Source organism: Fopius arisanus, unplaced genomic scaffold (genome assembly GCF_000806365.1).
Source record: "Fopius arisanus strain USDA-PBARC FA_bdor unplaced genomic scaffold, ASM80636v1 scaffold00276, whole genome shotgun sequence".
Lineage (NCBI taxonomy): Eukaryota > Metazoa > Arthropoda > Insecta > Hymenoptera > Braconidae > Fopius > Fopius arisanus.
Window position 1 is genome coordinate 3,036 of NW_011888015.1, and position 12,487 is coordinate 15,522.

Sequence of the window (12,487 nt, forward strand, 5' to 3'; positions counted from 1 at the left end):
TTTTACAAATTTCAGATGGGTCTATTGGGACGTTGTCCCTCAACGCTTGTCGAGAGATGAGGTTGATTGCGGCCCCAGTATCCACTAAGGCCTCAACAGCACCAGACCACAGGAAAGGACCCTGAATGAGGATCTGTGGACCCCGAATTGCGCTGCAAAGAACAGTATTCTTTAACGGCGATGGGTGCTGCTCAGAGCATGCAATGGTTGACAACTCTGCTCGCTCGCCGATGCACCCATTTGGTGAGCGAGAATCTCGTTTAAATCTTGGCGAGAAATGTTTAATACACCATTCTTCCGAGATTCCTGATTTGACTGATCCGGAATGTTTGGGTACCTTCGACCCTGACGTTCCCGAGAACCGTCCCGGGAACTAGAGCGAGAATTTCCCTGTCGCTTCTGGACCTTCAGTTCTACAACCAGATCCTTGAGCAGCTGTTTGATCTCAGCCACGTCATCTGGTCTCTTTCTACCCAAGTTTTGTTCCTTTGAGGGACTGTGGCTGGCGGCTAGGATTGTCGCAAGCTGATTCTTCCGGGTTACATCAAACTGTTGATTTTCAGTTGATAGGTGAGAAGGTCCATACACCTTAGACTGATGAGTTTCATGGGTTGGGTCTTCCCAATCGTCGGAAATCCCAGCCATGTTAATGGGGTTAGCATTGAACGTAGATGATATTGAAGGTCGATCCGCGGGTCGATGATCCACATTCCTGATATAAACCTGCGAAGAGCCGCTCCGATGATGTCGAGGGATGTACGAATCCATGAAAGGAGCTGACGAATCTGCCGGTGGGCTAAACCCTCGCTGGTCATAGCTACTTCTACGACCTCCATTGCTTCTACTCGAAGTCGGTGTAGAGGACCGATTTTCATGCCGGTCTAGAAACTGTTGCTGAACAGGATACCTCAAAATGGGCGTCTGACCCGACTTGGGAGCACACCCATAAGGACCCTGCTGATGAATGACCGGGGAATTGGGCCAGCCCCCGCTGAATGTTTGAATTGAGGGATATTCCGTGACATATCGATATTGTTGATTATCAGGAATCTCTGGGGCTGGCAAACTAGTGGGTTGTCTAAACTCCTCGGCATCCATTAACTTGGCAACATCCCCAAGATTCTTGCACTTAGCACGACGGATGGCTTCCTTGACTGCGGCTGGAGCATACTCCTTGAAACGGGCCAGAGCTTCTCCATTCAAGTAATCTTGGAATGTTCTTTTGGCCTCTGGAGTTGTGTTCTCCAGAGCTGCCAACCCAAATTGCACCAATGCTGCCAAACGATCCAAGAAACACTCCAGGGGTTCATTTGTAAATTTGATTAAACCGCGAATTTGATTAATATAATACGTAAGGTTATATTGCCCCCGAAATCTTCTAACCAAGATTTTCAGAACATCTTCTACAGAGGTTAATGGTTTGTTAGCAACGGCGAACTTGGCAGGGGGTAAAAGACGGTTAAGAATTTGATAAATATATTCTTCCTTTTTCCCGTCTGTTGTAGGGATGGATGGCAGATTTGCCCTAAGGGCGTATTCAAACTCATCCAAGGATGCGTGCTGAGCTGTTCCGGAGAAAATTGGAATGCTGTTTGCCATATCACGGGTTTTGACATAGTCCTCGTGACTCCCGGTGAATTGCCCAGGATCGGCAGTAGAATCACCAGTGAAAGTTATATTAATAGAATTATCGTTAGGCATCATTCTAACTTACAAAACTTATTCGCAAATCAAACGAAATGTAAAAAATCAAAATAGAAGACGATTTTTTTTTTTCAAATTTCAGAAGAAATAGTAATTATTTATTATTATTTGAAGGTACAGGAAAGAACCTTGATTTAATGAGTGTAAGGACTACTGGGAAATCTCAGTGGTCCTACCGACTGCGCCCTGAAATTTTAGCTGTTATGTCTAAAATAGCTAAAATTGTTGTTGAGGGTTTTTGGATTCTGTCTTTTATTTTCCAGTTGTTTTTCTATTTTATGCTCTTGTAAGAAATGACTGAAAGAACAAGGAGTCAAGGATGCTGAAGGCAACTAGGGTATTTTTGACGCTGTTCTTGTTCTGAAAATCTTGGTACATTTATTTATTTAATAGCAAATGCTTACAAGATAGGAAAAGTTACAGAGAGGAAGTAAAATATGTTTCAATAATTTCTCGTTTAAAGGTTCCCCTTGGAATCCTTATTTAAATCTAGGACACTTCTTTCTTTTGTTTAATTAAAGCGTACTCACGCAATACCTGTATTCTATTGATGCTAAGGTTATCTAGTTCCTTTTTCTTTTTGTGGTAGGTCCCTCGGTCTTCCTGCTTTCTTTCGTAACCAGTGTTAGATAGGTTTAACTCTATTATAACTACTCGACTAGTCAGGAACGTTCACCCACTTGTATTTGATTTATGTGTTCGTGTTTAAGAAATGTTTATGTTGTATAATTTCGGCTTAACTAAGTCCCTCACAATGAGAATGTCCACACAGCACGAATTGTAAAACCTCTTATCTGTATGAGGTACCGCGAGCCCGAATTTAGGAAGATTTTCCCTGATTGACCAGATCCGATAGTCATCTGCTAAGTTTTCGATGAGTTACCGCGCACAAGCTTAATAGTTTCAATAAAAGGTTGTATGGGAAGGATTAGTTTTTCAGATCAGGTCCCGGTATCACTCCACCAAGGTTTTAACAACTCCGCGTATGCTTCTAGACTGCTTTTACTGAATCGATTTTTGTGAGTTGATCGCCTGGAGTTGGTTTTTGTGTCGGTTTTTCATTGATGGAGTGATTTGACCTGATCTCGTTTAAATTCTCGCCGGTGGGGTAGTTTGTTGGTTCAGCCCTTTTAGCGCTGCCAGCGTTCCACTTGTTGCCGGCCCTGCCGACTCTACCGTTCCCACGGCCCATTTCCAATCGGACCTCGTGGCGCAACAGCTGACTATTCGCCGTTACACTTTTGAGTGTTGAGAAATTTGGCGTTTGCCCCAAATTCTTTTGGACATCACAGCGGAACACGTAAGGACAACGTTTTTTGTTGCATTAATTTATTTCTCGCCTCCTTCTTTCTTTTTTGGCATTGTTTCCGATTTTTGCAAGAACCTTGTCCCCATCTACGATCCATCCCACTCTCCACAACTGGCACACTGAGCGACCCCAGGACCGTCACCTTTCCCCGAAAGCCTAATTATCCTTTCCGTTCCCTTCAGGTTTCCTTTTTTGATTTTAGTGTATATTTTTGGGTTAGTGTTTTAGGGGTTTGAGGTACGATTTTCGATGCAACGAATATCGAGGTTAGTTAAGTTTAGGATTACGGATTTTTCCGGTTTGGTAATTCTGGTCAAAAATTACCTGGCGCCCATTGATTTAAATTTTAGCAGGTTTTATTAGGTTCAGCGGAAGTAGGGCGCAGGTTATTGGGCATCTTCCATTCCCCGCGAAAATGTCACGTTACAGGGGATATGAATAAATGGTGTTGGGAGGGTGAATATGTAAATTAGGAGTAAGACAGATGCGTCAAGGTAGAGGGTAGGTGTAAGGGTGAAACTGGGACTGAGAAAGGGGTGCGTGTATAAACATGGTGTTTATTGTCATGGTTAGGGATGAAATGAAGGGATGAAAATGGGATGAATGCATGCAGGAAATTGGGGGGTTTTAGGGTGAAGGGATAAAATGCTTCTGGTTTTGACACCCTCATTAACACATTTCCAAGATAGCCGATGGGGTAAAAGTCTATACAGGGGTGAAAAGAAATGTCTCCATAGGGCAGGGTAAATCGACTCAGGGGGTGATTCTGAGTCGATCTGTACCGATAAATTTCGACCTTTCTTTTTCACCCTCACTAATACATTTCCAAGCTGCCCGACGGGGTAAAAATCTATACAGGGGTAAAAAAAAATGTCTCCACAGGGGTGGGTAACTCGACTCAGGAGGTGATTCTGAGTAGGATTGAGGGTGGGAAGAGTGTGCCATGGTTCAAAGGAGGTTGATGGTGGGATGAATTCATTCGAAAAAAATGATGGTTGATTGTGGAATGAGTCAAAGGGAAAATGAGGGTTGCAGGTGGGATGGATGCACTGGAAGAAATGCAGAGTTCAGGCTGGCGTGAGTTTGTCAGAGTGAAATGGGGGTTGATGGTGGGATCAGTCATGGAAACAACGAGGGTTGATGATGGGATGAGTGGATGTGACAAAATGGGGGCTTGACGGTGGGATGAATACATGCGAGAAACAGGGGGGTTGAAGGTGGACTGAATTTATCGGGGTGGATTGTGGTTTGAGGGTGGGATGAGTGTTGCAGGGTGAAATGGGGATTGATAGTGCGATGAGTCATGGGAAAAATCCCCATTTCTGCCCGACAAACTCATCCCACTGCTAAGCCCCCATTTTTTCCCATCTACTCATTCCACAATCAACCCTCATTGTTTCCATGACTGATTCCACCATCAACCTCCATCTCAGCCTGATACACTCATCCAGCCAAAACCTGTCATTTTTTCTCCATACACTCATCCCAGGCTCAACGCTCATTTTTCCCATGCACTCACCCCATCAGCAACCCTCATTTTCCCCATGACTCATTTCACCCTCAACAATTATTTTTGCGAAATGAATTTATCCCACCATGAACCTCCTTTACACCCTGGCACACTTCCCCCACTCTCAACCCCTAATTTATTTCCAATGCACTCAGTTCACCCTTCTATTTTTATTTTTTTCCAATTCACTGATTAGACTCCGCAACTCCGTCTGATCATTCCGTGAATCAATCTACATGCACCTGTAGACCCTTTTTTTACCCCGTCGGCCATCTTGAAAATGTATTTGCGAGGGTGAAAAGAAAGGTCAAAATTTAGAGGTATATATCGACTCCGAATCATCCCCTGAGTCGATTCACCCACCCCTGTGGAGACTTTTTTTTTACCGCTGTATAGACGTACCCCGTCGGGCATCTTGCAAATATATTAGTAAAAACGTTGAAATTTATAGGGACAAATCGACTCAGATTCACCCCCTGAGTCGATTTACCCACCCATGTAAAGACTTTTTTTTTACCCCATCGTTCATCTTGAAGGAGGGTTAGTGAGGGTGGAAAACAATGTCGAAATTTACAGGTACTGATCGACTCAGAATCATCCCCTGAGTCGATTTACACACCCCTGTAAAAACTTTTTTTTTTACCATGTCAGCCATCTCAAAAGAGGTTTAGTGAGGGTCGTAAAAGTGCATTGCACATTTGGGTACATCTCGCCTTCCAGCAACAACAGCAGCAGCCATTACCAGTGCAACAACCACAAACAGTGCAGCAACTGATGAAACAGCACCAGCAATGGTTTCAGCGATTTGAACATGACATACCATATCTCAACGCTGTGGCCGGAAACGACGGTCAGGTCATGGCCCTCGCACCTCTTAAACTACCCGAGTTTTGGGAGAGCGATCCAGAGCTGTGGTTTATTGAATCACAGTTCAGCAGCCGAAACATGAGAAGTGACAACTCCATGTATAATTCAGTAGTTGCAGCCCTGCAGCCAGAGTGCTTGAAAGAGGTGTCTGACATCATCAAAGCACCTCCAGCCACAGATAAGCACATTTTCCTAAAGACAAACCTGATTAAACGTTTCACCGACTCAGTTGATCGTCGCTTGCACAAACTATTCACAGAGCTTGAGCTCGGTGACCAAAAACCCAGTCAATTGTTGAGGAGAATGAGGGACCTGGCTGGTGAGAAGGCCTCTGAGGAGCTTTTTCGCAGCAGGTGGCTAGCCCTGCTGCCTGATATTGTTTGCAAAATCCTCAAGGTTGTCCAGAGAAACAGTACACTTGACCAACTGGCTGAGGCTGCTGACAGTGCCATGGAGAACCAAACTGGTACCCACGTTATGGCAACACACAATCAGGCCCCAGCACCAGCCGTCCAACTCAATCCACCCAACTCCCAAGTTATAGCAGCTGGTTATGACAATAATAATAACGCACCACTACCCAGTGTCTTTGAGCAAAGGTTGAGTGCACTGGAAAAGTTGATAGAGACCTTGTTCCACAGTCTACACCAGTTGTCTTCCAAGTTGGGCAAGCGCAATGGTAGGTCACGCTCTCGCTCATTTTCTCGCCCTACCACACCAATAGTACAGAGCCCGACCGGTCCCTGTTTCTATCACGAGCGATTGGGGAACAAAGCTCATCGATGCGAACTCCCTTGCTCGTTCACCACCATCAACACCCAGCAGCAGTTGGAAAACTAGCGTCACTACCGTCTGTTCAGGCTACCAGCGGCAGCGCAGACTACAACAACAACGCCGTCACCAAAGAGTTTCGTCTTTTCGACGCTAATAAAACTAAAAATCAAAGATTTCTCGTCGACTCAGGATCGGTCATCTTTATTGTTCCTCGTTATTGGAGCCGTAGCTCTACTCAACCGTCAGACCTTAAATTATTCGCTGCTAACAACACAGTTATTAATACCTATGGACAGCAGCTAATTACTCTACATCTTGGACTTCGTCGTGACTACACATGGAATTTCACCATCGCCGTCGTTAAAACACCCATCATTGGTGCAGATCTTCTCACACATTCTGGCCTGCTCGTTGATTGTCGAGGAAAACGCCTCATCGACCCAGCAACTAACCTCTCAATAACTGGAGAGCTCCGTGAAGCCAGCGTCTACAGTGTCTCCACAGTCCCCAACGACAACTCAGCTGACTCTCCAACTATTCGCCAACTTCTCTCAAAGTTTGTGGAGGTCACGAAGCCTCCTGCAGCACCTAGAACTCAACTCAACAGCCCAGTAGCTCACCACATAGTTACCAGTGGTCCACCAGTCGCTGAAAGACCTAGAAAACTTGCTGGTAACAAGCTCCAAGCAGCTCGAGACGACGTCCAGTCTTTGTTACTTCATGGGGTAATTAGACCTTCGAGCAGTCAGTGGGCAAGCCCTATTCACATGGTGCCAAAGAGACTAGGTGGCTTGCGCTCAACAGGAGACTATCGTGGCCTAAACCAACGCACAGACCCTGATCGTTACCCTCTGTCCACCATCGAGGATGTCCTGCAGCGTTGCCACGGTCGTGAGATCTTCACAACACTTGACCGGATGCGTGCTTATCATCAAATCCCTGTGGCTCAAGAAGACATCGCCAAAACGGCCATCACAACACCTTTTGGCCTGTTCGAGTTCCTCGGCATGCCTCCAGGCCTGCGAAACGCAGCGCAGACCTTCCAGCGTCATATGGACAACCTCCTGAGAGACGTTGATTTCGCAGCCTGCTACATCGATGACCTCATTGTGTTCTCTAGCTCAGGGATGGGCAACCTCTGCTCTGAGAGCAAGTCGTGCTCCCGACCTCTATTAGTACATAACAAAGGGTAGACGAAAGCTTATTGTGTCGGGTGATGGGCCTTTATGACCCAAGTCGTAAAGGGCCTTCTCCTCGGCTGAAATCAACCAAAGTGGGGGTAACACGTAAGAACAGGAGTAGAGGAGAAATATCGCGGAAGAAAAGGAAAAGCGGGGAAATAAGTCAAAAATGGAAAATGTAGAATTTTCTTTACGATGACATTTTTATTAATTCTGAAAGCAGACGTTACAAATGAAATGTAAAGACCGACTGTGTAATTTCAAAGGCAAGGAATAAATTCCACAAGGTTCTTTGAAGAAAATTTTTTAAAAATATTATTTTTAAAAAATATTCCTTTTTTATATTCAGAATCAACATCAGCCAGTCAAAACTGCAATGTTTGGGATTTTTTCCTAGACATATTTTTCGGTAAGGTCGATATTGGACCAAAAATTTAAAAAGCAAGCTGAAAGATGTCATTTATTCGGAAAGTTGAATTTGAAGAGTACTTTCATATTTATTTCAATGACCAATAGTTATCTTCATATTCAGAAAAGTTTTTGTCCATGTGTGGATATTTAACTTTCTCTTTATATTAATCACGGCGGCCATTTCCCCCATTTTACCATTTGGCAGAGACGTCATGGGACGCTCCCCAATACGGTGACTGTGAGGCCCCCACTACTGTCCCTACTATGATCGTACTAGGACCCTTATAATTGGCATGGTTATAAACTTCATTGGATTTCTAACTCGAGTTTATGACTCTGCTCCGAGCTACCTGAAGGTTGCCCATCCCTGCTCTAGCTCGCCTGAAGAGCACCTGCAGCATCTAGAGAGCATTTTGAAAATGCTACAAGACAATCACCTCAGCAACTACTCCTGTAAGTGCCAATTTGGTAAGGAGGAAGTAATTTATTTGGCTTACAGAGTCAACCGCCAAGGTTTTACTCCACCTGAAACTAAAGTACAAGCCATAGTTGATTTTCCGAAGCCAGAGACAGTCACTGAGCTTCGCAGGATCCTCGGTATGCTCAACTCTACTGACGGTGCCTTCCACACGCTGCACATGCCCAAGCTATACTCAACGACTTCACCAAAGACTCCAAGAAAAACGACAAACGAACAATTCCTTGGACCCCTGAGGCAGAAGCCGCTTTCACTCAGTGTAAGGAGATCGTCACAGCAGCTCAACTCAGCTTCCTATCTCCAACGGCACCACTTGCACTCTCGGCTGACGCATCAGATTCTGCTATTAGAGCAACCCTAGAGCAGTTTGAAGATGGTGTTTGGAAGCCTCTTGGTTTTTTCTCTCGCAAACTCAGTTCAACAGAGTCGCGATACAGCACATACGATCGAGAGCTTCTTGGAATTTTCGCCGCAATCAAGTACCTCCGACACATGCTCGAAGGTCGTCCCTTCATAGTAAAGACTGATCATCGTCCTATGGTCTGTGTTTTCTCCCAACGCCCTGAGAAAGCATCTCCAAAGCAGCTGAACCAGTTGGATTTCGTCTCCCAGTTTACAACAGAGATCGTCTACGTCAAGGGGGCCGACAACGTTGTTGCCGACGCACTCTCACGCATCAATGCCATTGAAATGCCCTGAGCGCAGAAGCCATCCAGCTTGCTCAAGAATCTGACGAAGAGCTTCAGAACCTGATCAGCTCCGAGGATTCCTCATGCAAACTCCAACGTCTTATCATCGAATACCCTCCAGTCTACTGTGACACATCCACTGGTGGGGTTCGTCCATGCATTCCAACCAGCCTCAGGAGACGAGCTTATGAAGTGGTACACTCCCTCCCACACCCGAGCACTTGAGTGACTGTTCGCCAGTTGAAGGAAAAATTCATCTAGCCTGGCATCAAGCGTGACGTGGCACGCTAGTGCCGTGAATGTATTCCTTGCCAAAAGTGTAAAATACAACGACACAATCGCATGGAGCCAGCACACGTCAACGTCCATGACAATCGTTTCGAACACGTCCACCTGGATATGATCGAGTTACCACTTGTGAAAGGCCTTCGCTACTGCCTCACCATGATTGACAGATTCACGAGATGGCCTGTAGCCGTTCTTCTAAACAACATTGAAGCAGACACAACAGCCACTGCATTGTATACTCAGTGGGTCGCACAATTTGGAACTCTACTTCACATCACGACTGAACAAGCCTCGCAATTCGAGTCCAGGTTGTTCTCAGCATTAGCCAGGTTGGTAGGAGCTAAAAAAATCCACACAACACCTTATCGACCTCAATCTAACGGGTTGGTAGAGCGCTGGCACCGCACAGTAAAAGCCGCACTGATGTGCAACGCACCAACACCCTGGGCAGACCTGCTACCAACTGTCATGCTGGGATTACGAGTTGCCGACAAAAAGGACCTGAAAGCCTCTCCAGCGTAGCTGCTATACGGGACAGAACTACGAATTCCCGGTGAGTTTTTCATTTCTGAAAATTTACCCACAGACCCGAATTTCTTTTTAGAGAAATTTCGAGACCATATGAGACGAATGAGACCATCTCCAACATCTCATCATACAAAAGCTCGGGCTTTCATTCTAAAAGACCTCTATCAATGCAGCCATGTCTTCGTCCGTGTCGATGAGGTTCAAAAACCTCTCAAACCACCTTACACCGGACCACACGAAATCATCAACAGAGTTGACGACAGAGTTTTCGTCATCATTTCTGTGGACAGACTCAAGCCTGCATTTATTGATAAAACAGACACGGATCAGCCACCTGAGCTGATGCCTGAACCTAGTCCACTAATCACTGTACCTGAGGAGCATCGCTTCACCTCTATGGATCAACCTCTAAGGACTTATGCCAAGGTACTCAAAAACGTTTCGTTCCCTTCTCTGCCCACTCAGGTCACGGAGGGGGGGGGGGGGGGGGTTGTGGCGGCTCAGCCTCGTCCAGATCTCATCTTTACCGACGGAGCCTGTCACCACGTTTCTTTTAAGACGCTACAGCAGTAGTCTTTCAGTATTTTTATTATAAAAGCCCTAAATATTACTGTCGACTGAATAAATATATTCGATGATAAGTTGTGTCAACCTTAAACGATCTCTGTGACCCCCTCAAATCTCCTCATTTTGGCAGGGTCGACCAAGAGTTTCATAATAATTTTTTCTTTACTTCTACAATTAACCAATTAAAGGGATTTAATTGCACTCAATCAATCATTTTCATTTTTTAATCTTTTTGGATACTCATTTCGGGCATTTTTACCCTTATTTACCCATATTCCCTATCCATATACGCATCGAATTTAAGCATCCATGGAACTCCATTTGCCAGGGTTCGCCAGGGTTGTTCAATTTGGTCAGAATAATAAAAAGAATCTATGAACGTTCCAGAGACAAAAAATTTCACTTGAAAACCGACTTGCATAAGGCTCTGTAGTTCCGATGTTTTTCACGCATTTATTCATTACAAATTATACTGTTCATTGTTTTCGGACTTGTGGGATTCATTTTTACACTATACTACGCATCGAACCTCTAAATGATGACATTGTAAATGATTCATGTCTGTGTAAATGATTACTTTCTCTTTCCTTTGATTTTTCTGAGGAAGCGCCTTACTTGGCAGTGCGAGAGATAGAATGAAATGAGTTTCATTTTCCCCCAATCTCCCCTACGCATGTACAAATGATGCAATTACCCATTTTTTTCTCACTCATAAATGCAAAACCTACCTCCAGTGAGTTTTTTTGAAGATTTCTTCGGCCAGTCACAATTTCACTTGGTGAATGAAAAGAAGTTTTATAATATTCATCCAGCCTTCAATTTTCTCACGACAAAAACTCAGCAAGTGAGTTTTTTAAACGCACATTTTTTTACGCACTTTTAAGTTCGTAAACAATGAGGATTTACACCGTCAAGTCGTACGGATCGAAGTGACAGGCTGTTTTTTCGAGGTTATGGCGAGTTTTGAGCTCTTACGATATGGTGCTTGTTAGAATAAAAGAAAGTTCTTTAGTAATGATTAATTATAGTTTAATAATGTCCTGCATTACAACCGTGCTTGTTCTCCTACCAAGTTGTAACTTAAAACTAAGCTTTCATGGTCGTTCTCCTTAGCAACAACTAGTTATGCTTTTTGTCCGATGAGGGCTCCACTGACCCAAAATACTAATGTAGCCCTATTCCAACAGTGATTGAAACCGGAAATGAGATTACATGGAAACAAATAGAATTTCCATCTGGTGTCATGTCAGCGAGCGATTATGGTCGCATTAAAAATACGAAATCGTATTTGTTGAGACAAATTATGCATAGATATAATACAATAAAATCGCTGTCTGAATGATTTATTATGTAGAACAGAAAGAGTACAATATATCTTTGAAGTTTGTTAGTTTTTTACCATCAAATCGAACCAAAAAAGAATTATTTTTTTTATTCGTACACACAAATACTTTTGTATTCTTTCTGAACATAAAAATTCTGAGTCGGTAATTTGCAATATTTTCACATTTTTATTTTTTAACATGCAGAATAAATGCTCTTCATGACATTTTTCATCTCCATGCCATCATATCGCTGTTAATCCTTCGAAACTTCACATTAATCAACAAACTGATAGTAATAGGGACTTAATACGTTTAAATTATAATGGCAGTAAATGCCAAACCTATCAATCCGCATTAAGCAATATGACTCTTCTATAATCTAATTATATGTATGTATATTATAAATCTGTAAGAAATATAATATATAGCCAGGTTTTCAAGTAATAATAAATGCCGCTGTTTTCTTAGTAAAAGTCAAATACTGTCTGAGATTCTATTCCCTAAATCACATTTCTCATTATTAAACGTTAAATTTAACTTGACTATAATATTATTTAAAGAGTTATTTCATATCTTCCCACTCTCATATTTTCTGGGAAACTGGTGATCAAATTAATGTAAAAAATATAAAATTTTTAGGTTTTGTCATTATTCAGTGATGCAAAAAATGTTCTAATTTCTCAGATAACCTTTTCGAAATTCTACGTACGATGAATAACAAAGTAAAAAAATAATCCCTCGACTGTGAAACATTGTGACCGATTCTTGATAAAAACCAAAAACAGTATATTTTTTCAAATCAATCTGACCAACAATTCCCTAGAAATTTGAAAATAAAATGAAAAGTAGGAGAATA

The 12,487-nt window shown here is 43.3% G+C and overlaps 1 protein-coding gene across 1 annotated transcript; it reads left to right on the forward strand.

Moving 5' to 3' along the window:
- The first annotated feature begins 9,265 nt into the window (after positions 1-9,265).
- LOC105272774 (uncharacterized) lies at positions 9,266-9,733 on the forward strand. Its single transcript, XM_011314997.1, has one exon. It carries the CDS (start codon positions 9,266-9,268, stop codon positions 9,731-9,733), a length of 468 nt encoding a protein of 155 aa, XP_011313299.1.
- Positions 9,734-12,487: the final 2,754 nt, after the last annotated feature.

Excerpts from the sequence above, each read along its gene's own strand:
- LOC105272774 (XM_011314997.1), top strand. The coding sequence starts at position 9,266 with ATGGAGCCAGCACACGTCAACGTCCATGACAATCGTTTCGAACACGTC.